General features: G+C 35.8%; 3 protein-coding genes across 5 annotated transcripts in view; 2 read left to right on the top strand and 1 right to left on the bottom strand.

The window, feature by feature from the left end:
* LOC117996789 (uncharacterized) overlaps positions 1–23,369 on the bottom strand; it is a 155,759-nt gene that overhangs the window by 98,882 nt on the left and 33,508 nt on the right. The window lies entirely within an intron of this gene.
* LOC117997077 (tetraspanin-9-like) overlaps positions 1–23,369 on the top strand; it is a 93,133-nt gene that overhangs the window by 63,228 nt on the left and 6,536 nt on the right. For both annotated transcript variants that reach the window (XM_069498324.1, XM_069498323.1), the window contains one exon: positions 22,714–22,806. The gene's annotated coding sequence lies outside the window, so the exon portion shown is untranslated. The remainder of the gene's footprint in view (positions 1–22,713; positions 22,807–23,369) is intronic.
* LOC138402290 (uncharacterized) lies at positions 15,258–22,768 on the top strand. Its single transcript, XM_069498432.1, has 2 exons — positions 15,258–16,248; positions 22,714–22,768. The coding sequence occupies exons 1-2, from the start codon at positions 15,335–15,337 to the stop codon at positions 22,766–22,768; spliced, it is 969 nt and encodes a 322-aa protein (XP_069354533.1). The 5' UTR covers positions 15,258–15,334.

Raw genomic sequence — 23,369 nt, 5'->3', positions numbered from 1 at the left:
CCGTCTTCTCTGAAGTATGCAAGGATGAAAAGACTGCCTCCCTTGAGTGTAATAACGTAGACCCCTAATGCGAAACGATTTTAAGAAACTAGCTGATAGCTTATGCCCACGATTTCATCCGCGTGGATTTAGATTTTAAAAACCCCGTTTAAAAATTCTTTGATTTTCCGGGATAAAAGGTAGCCTTTGCCACTCTCCAGGCTTTTAACTACCTATACCTATACCCATGCAAAAATCACGTTGTTTCGTTGCCTTGTTGCGACGTGTTTGAAAGACAAACCAAAAAACCAACATACAAACACACTTTCGCATTTAATTATGGCTATTAGTGATCGTAGCTACGTGCAAAATCTCAAGTTCTGGTAGGTACTCAGCTTAGGTAGTGCAGCGGTGTGAATATTATGCAAGTGAATAGTGATGACTTTATAAATCAGTAGTTCACTCTGGTATTGCTACGAGAGAGCTACGAGTTTGACAGCCAGTAGAAAGACGATGTTTATATTATGTGAAACGGCATAATATTATTAAGGATGACCTAAGACAGGACTTGTAGGTTTTTGCGTGAGATAAAAAAATAAATAAAACTTGTGGACATTATTGGATAACTTTCATGAAAATGCATAATTATAGGACTGAACTAGTTTCATTTTCTGTTAGTTGTTTTATGATAATTAAAAGCGCAGTTGTTAACTTAACGTACGTAAACATACTCGGAATAAGTGGTAGTTTTAATTAACGTTGTATAATTTTGCACGGAATTTATCCGATGATGAAAAATGTTATGTTTTGAGTTGAGTAGGAACATATATATCTAGTTTATTAAATTGCCCCTTCAATTATTTTATCTGCTTTTGTTTTTTTAATACTTACGATTCTTTAAAGTTAGGTATGTGTCGTTTTTACGGTTTTAGTCTATAATGGCATAACTTCCTTTATAATTCTGATAATACCTATATACTTACCTAATTTTGATATGTACCATCGTTCGGTCTTCGGTTTGAATAAGCGCAAATCAAAAACTATCTACCTAAGTAGGTATACTTTTTATGATGAGAACTACTTACCTATATTTAAATATTTACTACTTAAAACTTAACTATGAGTGTGATGATTCAGTTTCCATTACCCTAATATAATAAGTCAATGGTTTCTATCTAAAACTCGTTGCCTGTATTTAATACTTACCTAAGGATTCCAACATCAATGCCTAAATAGGTACCTAAATACCATAAATAAACATTTATTCTCGCCCCAGTGACCTTGCAGGGTGAAATAGTATACGTAATTAATTGGCTAAAACTATTTTAGGCTGAAGGACATTCTTAACCAAAATAGCTTCCTGAAACATGATTAATTATACATACTAAAAAAGCCGTAAGAAATATTATTTTGGTTTACCTTTTCGAATAGTTTTAAAATAGTTATTTTGCTACAAGTGCGGCATAATACATTTACAACAAATTTAAGAGTGAAACAGTAAAAAAACTGGGTATAATATGTTAAAATTATACTATAACGTTTTTACAACAAATTTAAGAGTGAAACAGTAAAAAAACTGGGTATAATATGTTAAATCCATACTTCTATGACCTACAAGACACCTATATCCAGCAGTGGACGTCTATCGGTTGTGATGATGATACTTCTGTTTCATCAGAAAACCTTTTAGATTTTAAATAACTAAAAAATAGCAAACACCTGCTAGATTTCATTCTTGAAAATGAGTTCTCAATCTGTCGTAATATCCTATCGTACTATTAATTATTCTATCGTACTGTTAAGTATTCTGTGGCTCAATGCGGTTTTCAATATTATTTTATAACGTGCGAAGCCGCTGCACTAGCCTAGGCTTCCAAAAAAGAAAATAGTTTCAAATGAAATTTCCCGAGTCACGCCGCGTTCTATCACAGGCGGCGATTTCATTTTGTTGTCTGCATGAGGAAAATAGAATGCGTGCCACAGGCTATACCTACTGTATTTTGCATTTGGCTTTAAGCGACTTTGGAAAAACTATTTAGGTATTAAATGCATGCTCCAAATGGATCGGTAATGAGAATGACGGTGCTATAGTTATAACTAAAATCTACCTACAAAAAACACTTGCTTGCTTCGCCTAGATTAACATATTAATGTATAGGTGTTGATTTTGCATAATAATTTTGCTGTATATTTGTGATGTGTGAATTTCGATGCAACGATTTATTTTAACAGAATTTCGAAGAACATTACAATTAAGTTGTTTCTAATTTAGATTTTTTTAAACACATTATACACTATATATACATATAAAAATGTTGTAAAATAAGTAAGGATATGGCTGTTGTACAAATAATATCAATACACTTTGATGTACCTACCCCTTCCAGGTTAGACCGCATCCATCTTAGATTGCATCATCACTTACCACCAGGTGAGATAGCAGTCAAGGGCTAACTTGTATCTGAATGAAAAAAATGAGTATTTTATAACTTTTGAACACCTGAATCTAAAATCGGGGATTTTTATTCGCCAGTTAGGAATATAATAGCAGGAAAATTGTAGTCATTTATACAAAGCATCTGAACACTTTTAGTGTCGATACCTCTTTCGCTTTTATCTACCGGAATAATAAACACACATTAACATGTCTGTCATATGCAAAGAGCACATGCATGTCACACACCACCGACGTCGCGTGAACGTCCCGTGTTTCCATAAGTTACCTTGAGGAACACCCATGCTCGTAAACGTGTTTTTCCTTTTATGCAAATAGCAACACGTACTTTGCCACGCTAATGTTTCTATCTGACACGGTTCCTATGTATAAATCATCATTACTACATATCTACAATATATTCCAAAGCTCTAATCTCAGAGAATCTTGCTCAGTTTTTATTTAGTATCTACAAGCTGATAGAGATTTCTAATACTACTCCGAAGAAAATATTAATAAAATTAGACTTTATACTTTGACGTAAGATTTTTTACATTTTTATTACCTGTTATCTCCTAAAGCACCATGATTCAAACAAACATCCAAACAAATGCTCCTCCTAGTGTTGGGGACAATATGCAGAGAAACTTTCAGCTTCTATAAAATAAGGAAAGTCTGGCACGCGCTGGCTCTTAGGCCATGATGCCCGTGATTTTGATTTTTCGGTATAAAAAGGAGTCTATGTCACTCTCCACGTATTTCGGTTCGGTTTAAAGAATTTTATTCTCAAAAAGAACATACTGTTCACTTACATTAAGATTAATTATATATACATTTTAGTAACTACTAACACAGACGCATGCATTACAAATACAATTTTTAAATTTTACTATAATAATACTTAACTATGTCTATACCTAATTATAATATTTTTTATCTAACTTATTAACTATTTCAATTTTATGCAAATTACAAGTTCTAGTTGAACAATATTGTCCGCAACATATTTCTTTAGCCTATTCTTAAATTGAACAATGGTTTTAGGCTGTTTTATCACTTCAGGTAAGCTATTAAACATAATATGTACACCCTCACACATTATATTTTTAGTTCCGTAGGTTTTTGTTCGTGGTTGCCAAGTGTGTAATTTACTTTTATTTCTAAGATTATAGTTGATAGTTTTTTGTTTAAATGTTATATTGGTATGTACAGTTTTACTAGTAATTTTTTTAATGAGAAGACATGTGTTGTATGTGTATAATTGTTTTATGTTAAGGAGTCTAGTCTTTCTATATAGGTCTTTAGTTGGTGTTAGGTAATTATAATGAAATAGTGTCTTTATTAGTTTATTTTGGGTTCTTTGTAATCTGTTGATGTGTGTTTGTGCAGCTGATCCCCAGATTTCTATCAGGTACTCCAAATGTGACTTAGCAAGGGCGTTATAAATGATTGTTCGGATTTTAGGTGGAATGCAATTTGAGACTTTTCGTAATGCTCCTGTTTTAACTATACCTTTGCAAAAAATCACGTCGATTCCAACAAGCAAAGACTTTCGCATACTTATTTTATAATAGGTATAGGTAGTGAAGTAATAATAGTAAGGTAGTGATTTTTCGGAAAAAGTTCCTATAATTGCTACATCAGGTTACCCGTGTGAAGTCCAACTTCAACTAGTCAGTCATGTGAGCAACCCATCGCCGGCTCACTACAGAGCACGAGTCTCCCCTCAGAGTGAGAAGGGTTTTGGCCATAGTCTAACCACGTTGGCCAAGTGCAGATTGGCAGACAACTAGTCAGTACTGCAGTAGCTAACTAACTAGTCTTGCAGTACTCTGCAAAGTTGTTTCTTTCTAATTGGTGAAGGACATATTCCAGTTCAGTCACATTGCTCTATCTACAATATTATGTAACAGTGTTATTATGTAACTACAGGAATCCTGATTTCCGTCCAAAATTATTTTTCCGCGATGTTTGTTTTCATTATTTTTACCAAACTTTCTTCCCAAACTGAAATCTGAAAACAGCTCCATGTTACGCAAGCTTAAAGTCCGTCCGATTAACGACAATTATTTTGCAATTTTTTTACATAAAATATATTTTCCCGCAGGGATTACTCTATTTTTAGTATGTTAAAAAATTGAACAATATTTCTCATTTACGTCTTGTGACGTTATTAATCGCTTTCCGTACAGCGTGACGTTAATAATTATTAATTATGGTATATTTTTACCATATCATAATTTTTATTTCATCAAAACATCTCAACAACATGTTCCCAAGTGCCCTGTACTGGTGAAAGTATTACAGAACTATTTTATTATACAACTTTCTAAGGATTCAGATGAAAATATTACCTATTTATTTGGCGAGTGAGCAAATTGTGGACTAATAGATGATGCGTCTGACTTTATGATTTTCCGGGATAAACAGTACCTTATATCTGTCTTTGGGATGCAAGATATCTCTGTGCTAAATAGATGACACCCACGACTTCTTCAGTGTGATTTAGATTTTTAAAAATTCCGTGGAAGTTTTTCCATTTTCTGGGACTAAAAGTAGCCTATGTCCTTTCCTGGGATGCAAGCTATCTCTATGCCAAATTTTGTCAAAATTGGTTAAATGGATGAGCCGTGAAGAGTTAGCAGACAGACAGATAGACAGATACACTTTCGCATTGATTAGTATTAGTATGGTAGTATGGATTCCTTAACGTTTCGGTTGCAAGCTAAGCCGCAGGAGGCGCAAAACCGCTGGTATGTAACAGTATTGAAAAATGTATTAGCCTTTTACATATTATCGTCACATTCCATACGATCTACTTTTACTACGTCTCATTGTATACGATCTACTTCTACTACGTCTCATTGTATACGATCATCTTTAGAATTGGTTCTGGGAATGAGAACACTCGGCATTGACTGCTATTGACAGGGAAATGGCTGTAGGCATTTAAATGATCAGCAATCCCGTTCGACGTCGACTGCCAATGACTCATTGGCTCATTGCTCATTTCTATTCGGATAGTTAGCTATTGTGCATAATTACTGCGAACTCTGCTACAGTTTAAAGCTTTTGCGTTGGATTTTTGGCTTGTGATTACTTTGTTGTTTCTACTGAAATCATTTGCATTCCCTCGATATCTACGCCGTAGCGGCAATTGGCTTAAACTCATGATTGGTTTGTGGTTATTTTTAAGCAACTTGATTAAATTATTAAGTAAACTTGCGAGCAAATGCAAATCTGGGTTATTTATCATCAATGGGTGCCAGATATAATTTATTACAAGAATAAATTATCTCTGTCAATTCTTATACGTACAAAAAGTCCTAACTCAATCCCGGACTGACTCATCAACACTCAGGACAAACTTTTGGTCCTCCACAAATTTCAAACCCCTATTTTACCCCCTTAGGAGTTTAATTTCAAAAATCCTTTCTTAGCGAGTGTCTACGTCATAATAGCTACCTGCATGCTAAAGTTCAGTCCGATCAGCCCAGAAGTAAACGGCTGTGCGTTGATAGATCGGTCAATCAGTTAATCAGTCAGTCAGACAGTCAGTTTTTCATTTTATATATTTAGAATAAGTAAAAGATAGATATTAAACTGAGCTGGATTACTTTATAATGTGGTCAGTATTAATGAGTTCAAAGTATAACAGCGTAACTGTTTTATTATTAAAATAACATATCATAAATGTATGCCTCTATAATGCGTGCGTGATTCCATTGTAGCCTCGGAAGTAAAGCCACAGAGTAGGTAAAGCCATCAACATATTTACATGTTAGATTTAATTAGCGCTAACGAAGGGGGTGGATAAATACGAATTAGTCATGCAAGAACTAATTTGAACCGTTTTTCCTTATATCGTCTAAATAAACAGACAATCAAGCTAATACACCTATATATAGTCATGTGCGGTGAAATAGTAACCTTCTTCATTTTGCTGTCATCGTCAACCGTCCTTTGTAGGCTTTTTACAGGTCTTTTGTAGAGACTTTCATAACACACGATCTTGCGTTGCCTTGATCCAGCGGCTCCCCGACTTATTTGATGCCGTTTTTTCACCTAATGGGAGAGTCTGCCAACGACGCTTCGCTTTCCAGAGCGAGGTCGCCATTCTTTGGGACCCCAATAAATGTATATCGGTTCTTTGGACTATAGTACGAGACAGGTCGCACAGCCCCCGTGCTAACCTGGTGCGGGCGAATGCAGGTGACGTGCGGGTGCGCGGGGTGTGGTCTCAACCTGTCGCGGACTATATTATATGCCCCAACTTTTACCACTTCACTACCCGTTGGAGTTATAATAAAATAATATCTAAGATTGAACAATTTTGTAAAGGAAAATTTAAGATTTTTTTTTATGAATACAAGGAAAGGAAAACTGTCATACGGAGATCATTATAAAGCTGACACAGTGACCCGCTTCAGACCGCAAGCTACATTAGCAAGTCAGCACGTCTGCGGTTACCTTGTGATCTGACCGGAACAAACAAGTAAGGAGTGACACAAGCTCTCTATTGGTATACCTATCACGAGGCTTAAGGAGCTTGCATATAGATCAGGTTTCCGGTACCGACAGGTTGGTAACGGTCGGAACCGCTCGGTGCGGGTAAACAAGTAAGGAGTGACACAAGCTCCCTATTGGTATACCTATCACGAGGCTTAGGGTGCTTGCATAAAGAAACAGGTTGCCGAAACCAAAGATAATATATGTTTAATATATTATCTTTGCCGAAACCGACAGGTTGGTGCCGGTCGGAACCACTCGGTGCGGGTAAAATAGCCTTATGTTATCTTATATCTATTACTATTTACCTGTCTCATAGTGACATTATGAGAGCTCTTAGACAGACAGTCTGACAGACTGACAGTCAGAAAATCCTTAGACACCACGGACCTGGTTTCAATCCAACATTTTTAACAGATGTTTGGGATGGTAATAAAGGTATCGCCAGGCCAGGCTTGAGCACTCGTTCATGTGACCCAAAAAATACCAATGGAGGCGCACCCCTTCGACGGATCTCGCGTAACTCATCTCTTATGAGAGAGAGAGATAAGTGTTTACGGGATAAAATAGAAGCGTTCGTTAAATTTTAGGCCGTAGGTCTGTGCCAGCTGAATCACAATTAGTTGCGTAGTAATAAGAGTCGTTATTTATTTACACGTCTTTACGGAGTGATCCTTCTGTACCTAGAAGGACGCGACCTTATTGACTGGATTAACACACAATCTATAACAATGAAGCGATCACATTGTAGGATTTCACACATCCTCGCTTATCCATATAAAAGTAGCCTTCATATCGACCGATAAGACAGCACGTACGAAACTGCGTCCATAATTAAAATCTATCGACAATAACGACAATCAAACCGAAATTGAGTAAAAATATTCCAGTTACAAGATTTTGGTAAAAATAATAACTAAGACTTTCACTAATCTCTGCCCGAACAGAACACATTATTTGGTAGAAAATAATAATCAAATTATTATTGCCATAGGGTTATATTGATTATCGAATGAAATTCTAAAACAATGTATTCCATAATATTCAATTTAGATGCGATTTAAAACATACATTGGGGCCGATTCTCTAGGCGGTTTTCTAATTTTAAAATGTCTAATATTAGACTTAGAAAGGTGTGTTATTCTGAAAACCCACTTAAATGACAGGTCTAACCTAAAATTGAATTTGACAGCACTAAACTATTCAATTTAGATTTTAAAGAGCAAAAGTTATTCTGTTGCACGAACTAAATGCCTAAATTAAGAAACGTTAACCTAAAATTTTCTAAAATTAGAGTGGACCTCGCGAGGTGCCCACTAAATTTAAAGAGTCTGCTTAAATGGCAAAATGGACGTGTTTTGAAAGAAATATTTTTATTTGAGTTTAGAATTGTTATATTTAAGATAAAAAAAGTATCTTTTAAGTGTTTTAATTTAATTTAAACTTTATAAAATGGAAATATACGTGGTTTCTCTGGCTCGTCGTTAATTCACAAAAAATAATTAGGTTGGTTATCTACTTTGTTGTCTAAGAGTATCAGACACCTCCACAGACATCCTGGCGGCTTCAGCAAGGCAAACCTAAGATCCTTAAGTCTCCTTATTTCTTAACTAGCAAGTGGCAGCTGTTCGAAAATCCTGTGGGACTAGGATACTTTTCTGTAGGTACTTAGCTTACCTACCTACCTAATAAAAGTAGCCTATAAGTATATCCTTCACTAGTATGTGTCCTTGTGAAAAATCTCTGTGCCCAACTAGGTTAGATGCATAAAGGAACATACCCAGAGACAAAAACTTGCATAGGTAGCTACCTAAATATTAGTGTGAACATAAATCTTTGCCAATTAGGTATGCCAAGGTAAAACTTGATGCCTTGTTATCATTATCAATGAGATTAATTCCTACTACCTACTACTTATTGCTAAACATATCAAAAATAAAGCAGAATAAGTGTGGTGGTAGAGTAGGTACTTATAATAAAGTTTAAGTTCTAAAATCTTAATGAGTTCACCTAAAGGTTTATTTATAGGCTAAATTAACAGATTTTACATTTAGTTATGTCTTATACTTACATACCCCTAGTATTGAACTAAGTACTTGAGTAGTACCCAGTTACTTCTTTATTTTCAACTCAGTAGATACCTGCTTGAAAGACTACCTATTACATGCATAAGTAGGTACTTATACTAGCTACAGTACAGTATAGATAACTACAACTAACTGACATAGCCTGGGTTCACTTTAATCATCTGATAAGTTTTAGTTGAGAAGTACCTAGTAGATACATCTTGTAATTCCTAAACATATCATGATAGGATCTTGTTGAGTTTACCTATATAGGTATACCCATACCCATATGGGTATACCTATATAGGTATACCCATACCCTTATGGGTATCACATTTCAGGTTAACTAGCTGACCTGCCTGAGTTGTACCTGCCCCAGCTTTGTTCGGGTGGAATAAGTACCTATGTAAGTATCTGAAAATTATGTCGTAGTGGTCTATATAGGTACTTAAAGTAAACGTTCCTTACATGCAAATTCTCAAGTTTTTAAACTCAGCAGCTTAATAAATTACTAGACTCAGGAGTCAGCAGCTTATATGCTGATGTCAGTCAGTCAGTTTATATTTTTACATTTACATAATATGTACAGAAGAGAGAGAGAAAAGCTAGGACTTCTCCATAACATCCTCAAAAATGTGTGAAGTCTGCCAATCCGCACTTGGTCAGTGTGGTAGATTATGGCCAAAACACCTTATTCGGAGAGGTGACCCGTGCTCAGTAGTAGTGACCCGGCGATGGATTGATAATGATGATGATGATGATGATGTACTGACCTAGCTACCTGCCTTTAGGTCACAAGAAGTATATAGGGTACTTCTAGTACCTAAAGTGATCCTATAATGGTTCCTTTTGAGGTATGGAACCCATAGTTAGAAGAGAAATAACGTCAAAAAATAATTTGATTTCTTTTATCTTTTCTAGATCTATTTTATTGAAAACGGACTAAAGTTTTCTACACATTCCTATAATTCTACAAATTAATACAGAAATCTATAGACTCAACCTTTATTTAGTTTGAAATCTATAGATCTCTGACTTTGCATAGACTTAAGATACTGATAAAAGAGACAGAGTTATATCATTGGCATAAATCTGTCTCGTTTTAACTGAAACTTACGTCAGAGCAAAGTCAAAGTATGCTCTCTATACATATCTGTGCTTAAAGTATTATGTTTTAACTATGTCTAGTCTGAGCTAATTCAAAGTATAGGTACTCTATAGATTTTAGCCAAAGAATATGCAAACCTCAAAAAATGATTTTATAATTGTTATGGTGAAGACTGCATTGAAATTGATATAAATAGGGACTGAAAACTAATTTTGAACTATTTATACCTATAGATTATAAATTTCATTTTTCAGGTAGTACTAGTACAACTAAGTCATACTACAGCTGCACAGTATGATGAAGGCAAGAATTTCCTAACAAAAGCAAGAAAACTTCAATCAGATACTTAATTAACAATTACTTTTATTAAATAAAATAATAAAATATATACATATGTTTCATTCTGTACTGTACATAATTAATATTTATTTCAATAACATTTAAATAAAAATTAAGTTTAGGAAACAACTGTTCATTTTTGGTAGATGAGTGACGGAACATCTTTTTAACTCGCAGACTCCATATACTTGGTTTCATGAAATGGGCTGAAATAAAAATTATCAACGTTGAAAGTTTGTTATGATGATGTGTTGAAAGGTGTAATGTATCCTACACTTCAATTTTTTGCTATGCATACTAGCTGTTTACTATGCAATTAAGCATCACTTTCTTTAACGGTGAACCAAACCATTGTGAGGAAACCTAAATGCCTGAGAGTTCTCCATAGTGTTCTCAAAGGTGTGTGAAATCTGTCAATGTGCACTCGGCCAGAGTGGTGGACAATGGCCAAACTCTTCCCGTTTTGAGAGGAGTCCCCTGCTCAGTAGTCAGCCGGCAATGAGTTGATCGTGTGATGATACTAACTGTTGCCTGTAATTATTATTTTTATATAGGTATGCTACACTTCCATTTTTTGCTATATTATAATATGTACTAGCTGTTTAATAAGCAATTAAGTATCACTTTCTTTAACCGTGAAGGAAAACATTGTGAGGAAACCTACATGCCTGAGAGTTCTCCATAGTGTTCTCAAAGGTGTGTGAAGTCTGTCAATCTGCACTTGGACAGAGTGGTGGACTATGGCCAAACTACATTTTGAGAGGTGAGCTGGCAATGAGTTGATCATTATGATGATACCAGCTGTTACCTGTTATTATTATTATTATACACGTAGGTATATACATTCAATCTTGATCTTGTAGGTACTTTCATGCCTTAAATCACATTACCGCCTTAGTTTGTTGAATTCATGGATACCTCGTTCCACGTCCTTGCACGCCAGATTTGTAAGTATACCGCCAAGTTTCAGAACTTCCTCGCTGTATATTCCTTTACCTGTATATTCAATGTACTCTGTGGCAGTCAGTTATTTAGGATGATTGCTTTTCATCTGTTTGCATTGATTTCCTAGCAAGAGTTTGACAATTAGGTACCTCGGTGATTTCAAGGTAAGGTAGGTAGGTAAGATTCCAAGCAAAATTCTTTGCTTTTATCTATTTTATGCACATAACCACTATTTTCACAAAGTTTTGTAACAAAAACTAAGATTCTTTAACCACAAAACATAAAGAAATTAGGTTAGAAATTATATTTGCAACAAAAATAATAGATCTGTTTTTTTAACTAGTTTTACGGCTCTGGGTTCTAGCACTTTTGATCAAAGACTTAAGCCTACTTCACACGATAAAATGAACAAAACTTCAATTTTCGACACTTTTATTGTGATTCGACCTAAATAAATCAAGTAAAGTTATTATTTTTGTATTTCAAGTAACATCGTTCGATATTTTTCGCAAAAAATAGTTTTAAGATTAAAGGGGAAAATCAAACACAAATTTAGTGCAGTTCTTGTTATCTTAAATAGCAACACTTACTATTCAATTCAAACGTCATTTTAGACGGCCATTTAGGATGTTTAAATTTAGTTGAAGCAAAAAAGCGAATGCAGTTTAGAAATAGAAATCCTAAAATTAAAGAATCTAAAATTTAGTTTAGGTTTAGGTTAGAGTACAACAGAATTAGCGCCAATATTTTAGAATTTGAAGGAGGCTACCCTCCTACAATATTATGTGCTACGCCAAAAGAGTTTTAGATATTATACAGGTATCTAAGAGACGTCTGTACCTATATCATATCAGTGGCAAGGTAATTTAGATTGAGATGCTTGAATCTACTAAAGGTAGGCGAGATATTGAGGCTTTTATTTTATTGATAGAGCATTTCTGTCAATAAATCACAAATATTTTGACCATTGTCAGATTGCCAAAATATGTATAATAGCACTCATACCTAATATAAATTATGTTGTAGGTATGAGTGAAATTATTTCAACCCGCAACATCAGAACTGGTCTCTTTTGTGAAATATAGTAGTAGGTATACTAGTTTAGTGGTTTTGTGCCACAGACGACGTGTTTTGTTTCACATAAACTTACATATTTACAACATTTTCAATCATGAAAAATAAATCTTAATTTACCTTTATTACATTATATCCAGAGTTATAGCTAAGATTAAAAGTAAAACTTATTCCTCATTAATTAGCGTACTGTTTCCAATAAACATCAACTGTATCATAAACATTTAACACACCCACACTAAGTTTTTTACTATACTACACACTTACAACAGATTTATAGATACCTAAGGGTACGTAAACCATGCAGCAAGTGTTGGCGAGACTGCTAACAATTTGCCAAAGCGAGACTATATTTTCTTGTCACGTTGATAATTAGTCAGTCATCACTCGTAGAAAGATTACTGCGCGTCTGGGAGACGTCTGGCAAGACGCCAACACACTTAAATACATTAAGTTATGTTGGCCTGTGCGTTGTAGCTTTTTGATTTTATCCACAACTAGCTGATGCCTTCGGCGTGTTAGCGTAAAAAAGGTTGTAAAATATGATAAACATTGTCTCAATATGTTTCATGTCATTTTAGGCACCGCACAGACGCTAAAATGTCAATCCCATACAATACAAACGTACGTGTTTAACGTTAGTTTAAAACGCGCCTAAAGTTTTTGTAATAGGACCCTTGTTTTCGTTCTCGTACTTGGTTAAGCAAGTTCTGATCAAGGTTGTTGAAATCTATCGCGACAATCCATCATTTTTGTGTATCAAAGACTCTACAGATCTTGAATTTTACTCAAGAAAACTCGTTTCACAAGAACTATTAAGTGAGTTATTACTTTCAAATTGGATCCATCATAAAACGAATAATATTGTAGCGCAAAAAGGGTCCGTTGATTTGAAAATTACGATGACAGCTAAATTTCACGATGTAGGCAGCAATTCGAGTTAAAATGACGTCAAATTAAACGTGTCGCTACTTTATAAAGCTTTTTGCTGTACAACGCCTTACTATAAAAGGAAGTTGATTAATTTACATTATTTAATCTATATAATTTAAATTTTATTTATTCATCCTAAAACAGCCACCCTGAAGTCTCCCAGAACTCTGTCTATCTATCATCCACGGACGTTGAATTTGTACCTATAGTATTATTTTTTAATCCGCGGTGGTTGGACGCACACACGTTTCAGAGTTTGCGTTTGTTTTAGGGTGATACACGGAATAAGTCTTATGGCTTTAAATAGAGAAGTCCTTTACCAGCTCACATAGGTCGCACAAAAATGGTATATTTTTTACATTTAATTTAAATCGTCATAAAAATAAAACTATCGCTAGGTTATACCTACTAAATATAACACGATAGAATATGCTACGATACGAAAATATTCTAAATTAAAATACCATGTCTCAAAATTATGGTTATTTACTGTAATCCAGAGATCTTTATCTATGTTTCAGCTGGAAGGTATTCTGTAGTTACATATTGATGTATTCATGCATTGCACTCCGCAGTTAGTTGCTATTTAAAAAAATAAAACCAAGTTTTCGTCTCATTTGGAGTAAATTGTAGCCTACAAAGTTCTTAGAGTTGTTTGAAAGTTTTGTTGATTTGACCATCCTATTTGATTACGATACATACCATTGTTTAACGACTTAACTATTTGAGGTAAAGTGAACTCAAATTATTGTTTTCTCTTCAATCCCAAATGCTAAAGTAAGGAATTTAACAAAATATATACCTACAAAGTTTTAACTGAATCGAATGAATGATGTGTGAATGCATAAGTAACGAACTTTTTACATAATTAGATCAGACTTGACTTTCCTAGTTATTCGATACTAGATGATGCCTACGATTTGGTGGATTTATTATAAGAATCCCGTGGAAATTCTTTGAATTTCCGGGATAAATATGACACCTGTGACATATTCGTCCACGTGGATTTAGATTTTGTTTTAATCCCGCGGTCTTCGATTTTCCGGGACAAAAAGCCTATGTCCGTCGCCAAGATCCAGGCTATTTCTGTACAAATTTCGTCAAACTGGTTAAATAGATGGGCCGTGAAAAGCTAGCAGACAGACACACGTTCGCATTTGTAATATAAAGTATGGTAAGTATTAAGTAAAGATGGATAGGTCGACCAGCAGTGCAAAAACTTTTGTTGTAAAGTTGACAAAATTTCCGATGATTGTATCTAATTTTTAATTCAATTTACACGTTTATTTAGGCTTTGGAGTTAAAGGGGGATGTGAGGCAGCTGTTCATGCGGCTCGCACGTTCCTTCTTGGCTCCCGGGAGGAGGTACTCCTTAAAATTGATGTTAAAAATGCATTTAACTCAATAGATCGTGGTGTCCTCCTCTCGGAAGTTAAAAATAAATTTCCACAGCTGTTTCCATATTTAGCGCAATGCTACCGGAATCCGTCTAAACTTGTATATAAAAAAAATTTACTGATCTCCGCTGTGGGCTGTCAGCAGGGGGATCCACTTGGACCAGCTGTTTTTAGTTTGGCTATCCATCCTATCATTTCGACGCTAAATTCAAAATTCAATGTTTGGTATTTAGATGATGGGACCTTAGGTGGCGAAGTGAACACAGTTTTGGACGATCTAAGCAGTGTTATATCAAAATTTGAATCTATTGGCCTAGAACTAAACTTTGATAAATGCGAAATATATGTTCCAAATTCGTTTTCGGCTGATTCTAAATTAGATATTTTAGAGAAATTCAATATGTTGGCTCCTGGTATTAAAATTTTAAATGATGAGTCACTTCGTCTCCTAGGGGCTCCCGCACTAGATGCATCAGTTCCTCAATTTGTTGAAAATACTATTTCAAAATTTAGTAGTAACTCCCACCGTCTGTTTGAAATTAATCCACATATGGCTCTCACAATATTGCGGTTTTGTTTATTTGTTCCAAAATTTACTTACTATCTAAGATGTTCTCCACTTTGGAAATTTAATACTTTATTGGACAATTTAGATGCTTTTGTTAAAAATATTCTCACTAGTATTCTAAATTGTCCAATAAGTAATCAAGCATGGTCCCAGGCTTCTCTTCCAATCAGGTATGGAGGTCTGGGAATTCGCAAAATTTCTAGTGTTTCGCTGCCAGCATTTCTTTCCTCTGTTTACAGTACACACACTCTCTATGGCAAGATTATATCCAATTCTTTGGGTTCCATAGAGGTGTCTGGCTTAACAGAGGCAAGAAATGAATGGTCCATGCATAGTCCCAGCCAAGTGCCGGTTTCTCTTTCTTCCCAGAGACAGTGGGACGACATTATTTGCAAAACGACATTTGACACTTTACTAGCAAACGCAAATTCTAAAAAAGACCGTGCTCGTCTTCTCGCTGTCTCTGCAAAAGAGTCCGGCTACTGGCTACATGCTCTTCCCTCTGCCAACCTGGGCACTCTGTTAGACCATACGACACTTTCTGTTTTGATTGGTCTTAGGCTTGGCGCCACAATAAACCAGCCTCACCGTTGCCACTGCGGTGACTGCGTTGACGCCTTCGGCCACCATGGGCTCTCCTGTTCGAGAAGCGCTGGTCGCTTCTCCCGCCATAGTACCCTTAACGACATCATCCGGAGGTCCCTTGCCACCGCCCATGTGCCAGCTGTACTAGAACCTATTGGTTTGGCACGTGGCGATGGCAAGAGACCTGATGGTATGACGCTCGTACCGTGGAAGATGGGCAGGTCGCTTGTTTGGGATGCAACTTGTGTAGACACTTTAGCTGCATCCCACATTCAGGCGACCTCCTCTATGGCGGGTGCAGCGGCCATCAGCGCCGAACAGGCCAAAGGGCGCAAATATGAAAACCTCGATGGGAGCTTCGTATTCGTGCCTTTTGGTGTGGAGACCTTGGGGCCGTGGGGCCCGGGGGCTCGAGCTCTTTTTGAAGAAATTGCGAAAAGAGTTATCGAGTCAACCGGGGACCCGAGAGCTGGCAGCTACCTTGGCCAAAGAATTAGTTTGGCCATCCAAAGGGGTAATGCTGCCAGCATCTTGGGTACAATGCCTCGCTGCGGTGGTCTCGATGAGGTTTTAGATTTAATTTAATTTATTTTAGTTTTAATTTAATATTGTTTTCTTTTTTTTAGATTTAAGTTTATTAATAGTTTATTTGTTTCCATCTTCACATAAATAAATTGATGTTAAACCTTTAAAAAAAAAAAAATTTACACGTTTGAAATGATTGTACTTATTCAATTTTTAATTTAATTTACACGTTTGTAATGCTGTTAACTAATACATACATATTAGGTTTGATTGATTTGCAAAACATTTTGCAAAACAAACGTTAAATTGGATTGCAATATTGTTAGCTATTTCAATACTAATTAACCCCATCAAAGCTAAATTGTTGTGTAAATTGTTCTGTTAAAGTAATTCCAAGTATGGCAAACTCGGGCGCGTCAGAGTGGTGACCTTACACGTAGACTGATTTGCATTTAAGCTTTACGATATACTAAAGGTTTAATTGAAAATAATATCGACATGTGAACTGGCAACCGGTATACTAACTCAATTTATAACAACTTTACAGGATGAAGAAAAAAAAATGTTTCTTTAGCTAAATAGTGATTGTATACGCCTGCCAGTGTAATGGCCTCGCTAGTATACGTGCATTTCAAATTGCTACGAGTAGATAACTTTCTTAAACTGTGACTCTGCGGAGACTGTTTGATAGGACATGTTGCAAGTTCATAATGGATATTTTGTGCCTTTTCTTTAAGGCCTTTTCCCACGGCTGTACCACTACATGTACCTATCTATCGCTGCAAAAAGTCACCATGGGCGGAGCCCCTAAAAACAACTGCTATTGGTTTCTATTCTTCAAGTGGTAATTTTTTTTAAAGTTCTTGTGCTCTAATTCGAATCAGATCCTGGAACATATTTTGTTTGGATCTGACACTGGTTTACTGTTTATTTTTCTAGCGTAGCGTATAGCTTCCGAAGCATATTTTCTTGAAACTATCTTGAACTATATAACTATCCTGAATATAAAGTGTAAAAAATATTTTATTAAACTATTATGAGTTTTTGATTAATGTTTTTCTACTACTAATTCGAATTAGTGTTTTTCTGGAGTTTATTTTTTACGTATGATATTATGTTTATCTTTATTGTACTTAGATACTCACTAACAGTTTGTAGTTTGATCAAAACTTTGAAGTCTCCAAGACTAATGCGGTGTAGCTGAAAGATTCGCCTCAAGCTCTATCGTAGTTTCAAACTAAAAAAAAAGAGTATGTAAGTACCTACTTGTTTTGAAATACATAAGTATATATCTTTCGGGACGGGGATTCAATTTATCGTTTACTTCGAATTCGTTGACTTGGAAAGATGTTTGTTCCTTCTGTTTATCATAGAAATATTGTATGAGCAAACTCAAGGACGTAAACTAGGCACTTGGAATCTCAACGTGTCATAGAACAATCACTTATAATTTTTCTGCTTTCGTTTAGTGACTTTTATTGAGTTATTTTGGAGTCCCAAGGTGCTATAGAATGGTGATGTTGCACGGGAAAGTGCAGCATTGGAAGACCCCCCACTGAGTGAACAGACGACATCAAACGAGTCGCATGGAGCCGTTGGATTCCAAAGACCGATGGCGTGTAGAAATCCCTACAAGATACCTGTATGTCTAACAGTGGACGTCTATCAGTTGATAATGATAATGATAGAATTTCCTTTTATTTATACTACTGGCTCCAAGAATAAATCGAAACTTGAATACCTACTATCAAAATTAATACAGTAACTTTCAGATCCGCCCTGGAGCACGTCCTCGTAGTTTCTAACTAAAAATTGTATCCATGTTCTCAAACAAATCTCTTTCGGGCCGGATTTTCTCTTTAGCAAATTCGCTGGCTTGTAAGGCTACTTGTTCTTTCTGTAACATGGATGGTAGGGTGGAGGGATTTATCCCAATTTGTTTCGTTCATTCAATGCAACTGACATGGAGGAAAATGGAAAACATTTAACATTATCTTACACATTTAGTACTTCCTCAGTGTTATAATATTGAACTAGCTATTTATTACTTTAAAGTCTTCACGGGCAAGTTGTTTTTTTTACATCAAAAATATAAATGTGAAGTATTAGTTATAAAATATCATCTAGATATAATATAGGTATCAAACACGTTAGGTATAGATAGTTAAACATTTTTAAAAACTTCAAGTACGTGAAAATGACCGACGTACCTACTTAGCTCTCAAGGCTAGCAAGTAGCACCACATCAGAGTGAACGACCACATGGCTTGTGCTAGCACGTTGAAGTGGTAGTGGACTAGTGACGTGTGTCAGAGGCCCGATGCATGTTAAAAGTTATTAAGGAAGTTGGCATTGATTAAATGTGAAAAGTCAAAGAACGAAAACGTTGGTGCTACTTAAAAGAGGTCTGTGTCCTTTCTTTATCCAATTTAAAAACTTGGCAGACAGGTGGGGACTGTCGACAGAAGTGAACAAAACTATAAAATAATAGTAACTTATTTTGGACTTTTCTTTTTGGATATAAATCGTAATTTTTAAACTGAAACAATTTTTTATGCCAATCGCCCAATGCGGGTAAAGAAATTTTTACTTGAACTGTGGAGACATATTTTTGAAATTGATGATAGACCTACATATAATTATACTATCTATAGTACGCGACAGGTTGAGATGGCAATCGGGGAGGGAACACCCCGCACCATACCCGCACAGAGCGAGTGCGGGTAGCAAGCGGGTGTACGGGGCGTCCCCGGCCTCATGCTGATGCTCGTACTTCTTTACGAATCGGCCATTTTGAACGATTTGTTGCGCACTTTATCAATCCGCGTCAAAACAACCATGACCTTATTCCAGAGGCCTAATTTCAAACGTTTCCAATAATATCTTCACATTAAATCGACGTTGTACCCTCGTCAAGCTTAATGTGACCAATCAACGATACAATATCTAACAGGGTAAAATACTTGGCAGGCTTTTATTACTTTCGTTGAATTTTAAATTATTTTGACTTAGAAGTGTAATAAACTATGTATTTATTTGAAGAACTAATAGAAAGAATAAGTCTTTCAATTGTTAGAAATTCAAGTTCCGTAACATATTACCATTGATGGTGGCAATATGCCACCATCAATGGTAATATGTTTGAGAACCTATTTGAAAATCATTGCCCACACTGTTTTTCAAATTTTCTTTTTTTAAAGGTGTTTATTCGACACCCTGGTACAATGATCTGTTCTGGTCTTATAAATAAGAAGATTCTCAGATGGGGTCCATTCAACTTGCATTGTACCCTACATGTGCTTTAAAAATATCTTATTTCAACAATTCCATATTATAATGGATAATAGTAGATGATTTTTCATTTATAGTATAGAAAGTACATATTATGTATATGTAGCTTCTCCTTATTAATATTATTTAATGGTCATTTCACAATACCTAATATATTTAATATTAAAAAAAAATATATATGACGAATAGCTTTGACATTACAAGCTCCATGATACCTATTCAATCCCCACAAAAGAGCAGATACTTTAGGATCTTTCATTCAAAATCTAAAATCTAAATGAAACAGGCATTGTGACCAAGTAATGGTGATGATAGCGATAACTGAGCCCTTATCGGCTCTCCGATCAAGCGTGCTTTGAATAAAAATACCTGTTTATTTTTACGTTCGAAATAGATGACAGAAAAAAAATTCGTTTGATGTACACTGTAGAGCTGTAGAGGGAATATCTTCATGCCTAATTCTAGGTACGTCTTATTGTATGTTTCAGGGGCTATACTTATAAGCAGATTTTTCGTTCCAAATTATAAGTATGCAATCCACACTAATATTATAAGTGCAAAAGTGTGTCTCTCTGCCTGTCTGCTAGCTTTTCACGGCCCATCCATTCAACTGGTTTTGATGAAAGGCACTTCTTAGCTTACATCCTGAGGACGTAATCCTGATCATTTTTATTCCAGAAAATCAAACAGTTCCCTCTAGATTTTTTGTAACCTAAATCCACGCAGACAAAGTCGAAGCCATTTGCTAAAAAAAGGAAGGAAAGGATTTTTCTAGCAATTCTATTCATCCAACTATTCTAACAGAACTAAACCTACAAAGACGGGTGAAGCCACACTTGACGACATTGCTACAGAATTCATAGATATAGAGATGTAGAATAGACAGAGCAGTGTACAGTCAGTGTACGTTTTTGCTTTACTTCTTGCCAACTTATCGTTAAAAATACAAATGAGCAATATATTCAACTTAATTTCACAGTTACAGTAGTTAGTATACCATCATAGATTACAATAGTTTTGTTGCCAAATTACCTACTAGGGTTAGTGCAATAAAAGGTAAGAAGGTAGGTATGTATTATAAATTTATACTCCACTGCAAAACAATGGTAATCTGAAAGCAAATTAAAAATAAACACAAAAACTATGCCTAGTACAGATTCGAAACTTACATGTGACGTGAGCTTAAGTTCAATACAATTTCCAAGATAAAAGCTTGTACACGATATCGACATCGTACCCTGGTTTCAATATCCCAGTTGCAAACAATCTCTAATCTCGATCGCTCTGTATGTCTGCACTTCACTCAAGTGCCTTCAACTTGCGGTTACCAAGCAACTCGGGTTTGTAGTAGACACTAAATCAAGCGACAGTTTATACATACTCTACTAACAAAGATTGTATGTGGCTTAGGTATGGTAATCTTAGAATAAAACTGTTACGAACCAGATTTTGAAAAGCTTGAAAAGTTGAAGCCATGGAGTTCCTTAAGCTAGCTAAGGATTCTTAATTCCATGGATGAAGAATAGGACTTACTACTCAAGATATGATAAGATAAGCCTTTGTTGACAATCTACATGTTTTTAACTTATTTTAAGTACTATGTACGGTAAACTTGTTTCTTATATTATTATTTAAAGACACCGACAAATAATTAGTAGGTATTAATTAACGCGATGGTCTTGCTCCCCCAGGCTCTTCCATGTTTCACGGTCGTCGGTTTTTCTCTTCTAGAGTATTCCTATGCCGTTGCTCTCAGATCGTCTTCCCACCTTCGTAAATATCTACCCCTTCTTCTCTTTCCCTTTCTCGGATAGAGGTCTGTTACATTTTTGGCCTAATTTAGTCTCTTGTATGTCTCGCAACCGTAGCCAAACTGGGCAGTAAACACGAGTTCCATGGATTTATTACCCACAAATTATTTCCGGTCATGGTGATAGGTTAAATCACTCACTGACTTCCACTTCAGCCGCAATGAGAAAAACCAAAGACCACCACTTCAGCTTCGCAACCTGTTGAGCTATGTCAGTTACTCTAGTTCTCCTACGGATCCCCTCATTTCTGGTTTGATCACGTAGAGAAACTCTGAGCATAGCTCTCTCCATCACCCGCTGAGTGACTCTGAGCTTTTTATGATGCCCATAGATAGATCCATATGTCCTCACTGGCAACACGCACTGTTCGAAGACTCTGGTCTTCAAGCACTGAGGAATTTTGGACAAGAAGACATCTCAAAGCTTTCTGAATGCTGCCCAATCCAGTTGGATTCGGTGGCTAACCTCTTTCTCGAAATTAGACCTACGTGTCCTAGGTATACATACTAATCTACAATTTCGAATGCAGAGCTCCCAACGATTACTGGGTGGGAAATTGATGTAAGAAATGATAATGATAAGTAGGACATAACAGTTTTGGAAAACTGTTACGACAACCTAAGTATCATCTCTCATCTCTTAGCGAAGCGACCTGCTTTCTATTATAAATGATGTGTACTGACATTTATCTGACCCGCCGCCCCGACTTCGCTGTTGTAGAATTTCTTATAAGTAATCCTTTCTACTCGGCTACGTTACCTAGATATAGAGAAAACTCATATCTAAATCTCAAGTTTTTTGACAAAGCGGTTTGATTGCACATTGAAAACAAAAATTGCATTAAGTATCCAAAAATTGGCAGGTCTGCGGTTTTTTTATAGAGATAGCTAGCAAACGAGCAGGCGGGTCACCTGATGTTAAGTAACTACCGCCGCCCATGAACATTTGCAGCACCAGAGGAACTGCCGATGCGTTGCCAGCCTTTCAAGAATTTTTTGCTCCATGATGAGATGGGATTCCATTGTTTTGATTGGGTTGATTCCACAGTTCGTATGTGCGTGGAAAGCAGGATTAAATCTGTACAAGCCTTACCTAAATACCGACCCAATTGTACCGACTATTTCTGATTTGAGATTGATGTTGTTCCAGGCCCCGCACCGGTCTGCTAGGCGCACTGCAAAGGCTCACCCGCCCCCTTCTGTGACTAGCCAGACTTCGAGAACAAGGCACGGGCGGCGGATTGTATGGATTTTTGTACTATTATAGAACTACATAATATTGTAATTTTTCTTTTCCTAATTTATATAACTAGTAAGTATAATATAAAGTTGGAGAATTTAGAGACATCTTACTATAATAAAACGTAGGTACGTAGGTACTTAAAATTAAAATACCTACCTGTACCATTTATTATATTAAAGTTTGTGTCCGATAGGGTAGGTTTCCAAGCTTCTATAGAAAGTTTATACTGAAAAATTCTACTGCAACCTGTGTACCTTTGAGTAAAATACTTTATCTTCAGAAAACTAGAAATCGAAGAATTGCTTTCTCAGCTCATATCAGCTTCTAAGCTCCACGATTTCTAAAACTTTTAAAAGGAATTTTTAAAATTTTCTTTCAGCAGTTAATTACTTTGGAAGGTTAGAAGCGATTTTCTTGCCCTCGTTCGTTCTACCTACTTGCGCTGTTCTGAATAGGGGCAATACTTAGATACTTAAGAACCGGCATTATCTCTTTGAGGCTATTTATCATGTTGTAAGTAGGTTAGGAAGAATCTACAAGATATAAACCAATTAATATAGTCT

The sequence above is a fragment of the Maniola hyperantus genome, chromosome 4 (genome assembly GCF_902806685.2).
Source record: "Maniola hyperantus chromosome 4, iAphHyp1.2, whole genome shotgun sequence".
NCBI classification, from domain to species: domain Eukaryota; kingdom Metazoa; phylum Arthropoda; class Insecta; order Lepidoptera; family Nymphalidae; genus Maniola; species Maniola hyperantus.
Note: the sequence above shows the minus strand (reverse complement) of the source record. Positions and strands in the feature narration are given on the sequence as shown.

Bases quoted from the DNA above. Each gene is read 5' to 3' on its own strand.
- LOC138402290 (XM_069498432.1), top strand. From the start codon at position 15,335: ATGGCTCTCACAATATTGCGGTTTTGTTTATTTGTTCCAAAATTTACT. The intron at 16,249-22,713 runs CGCCGAACAGGC...ATGTTGTTCCAG, and splicing joins GCGGGTGCAGCGGCCATCAG to GCCCCGCACCGGTCTGCTAG.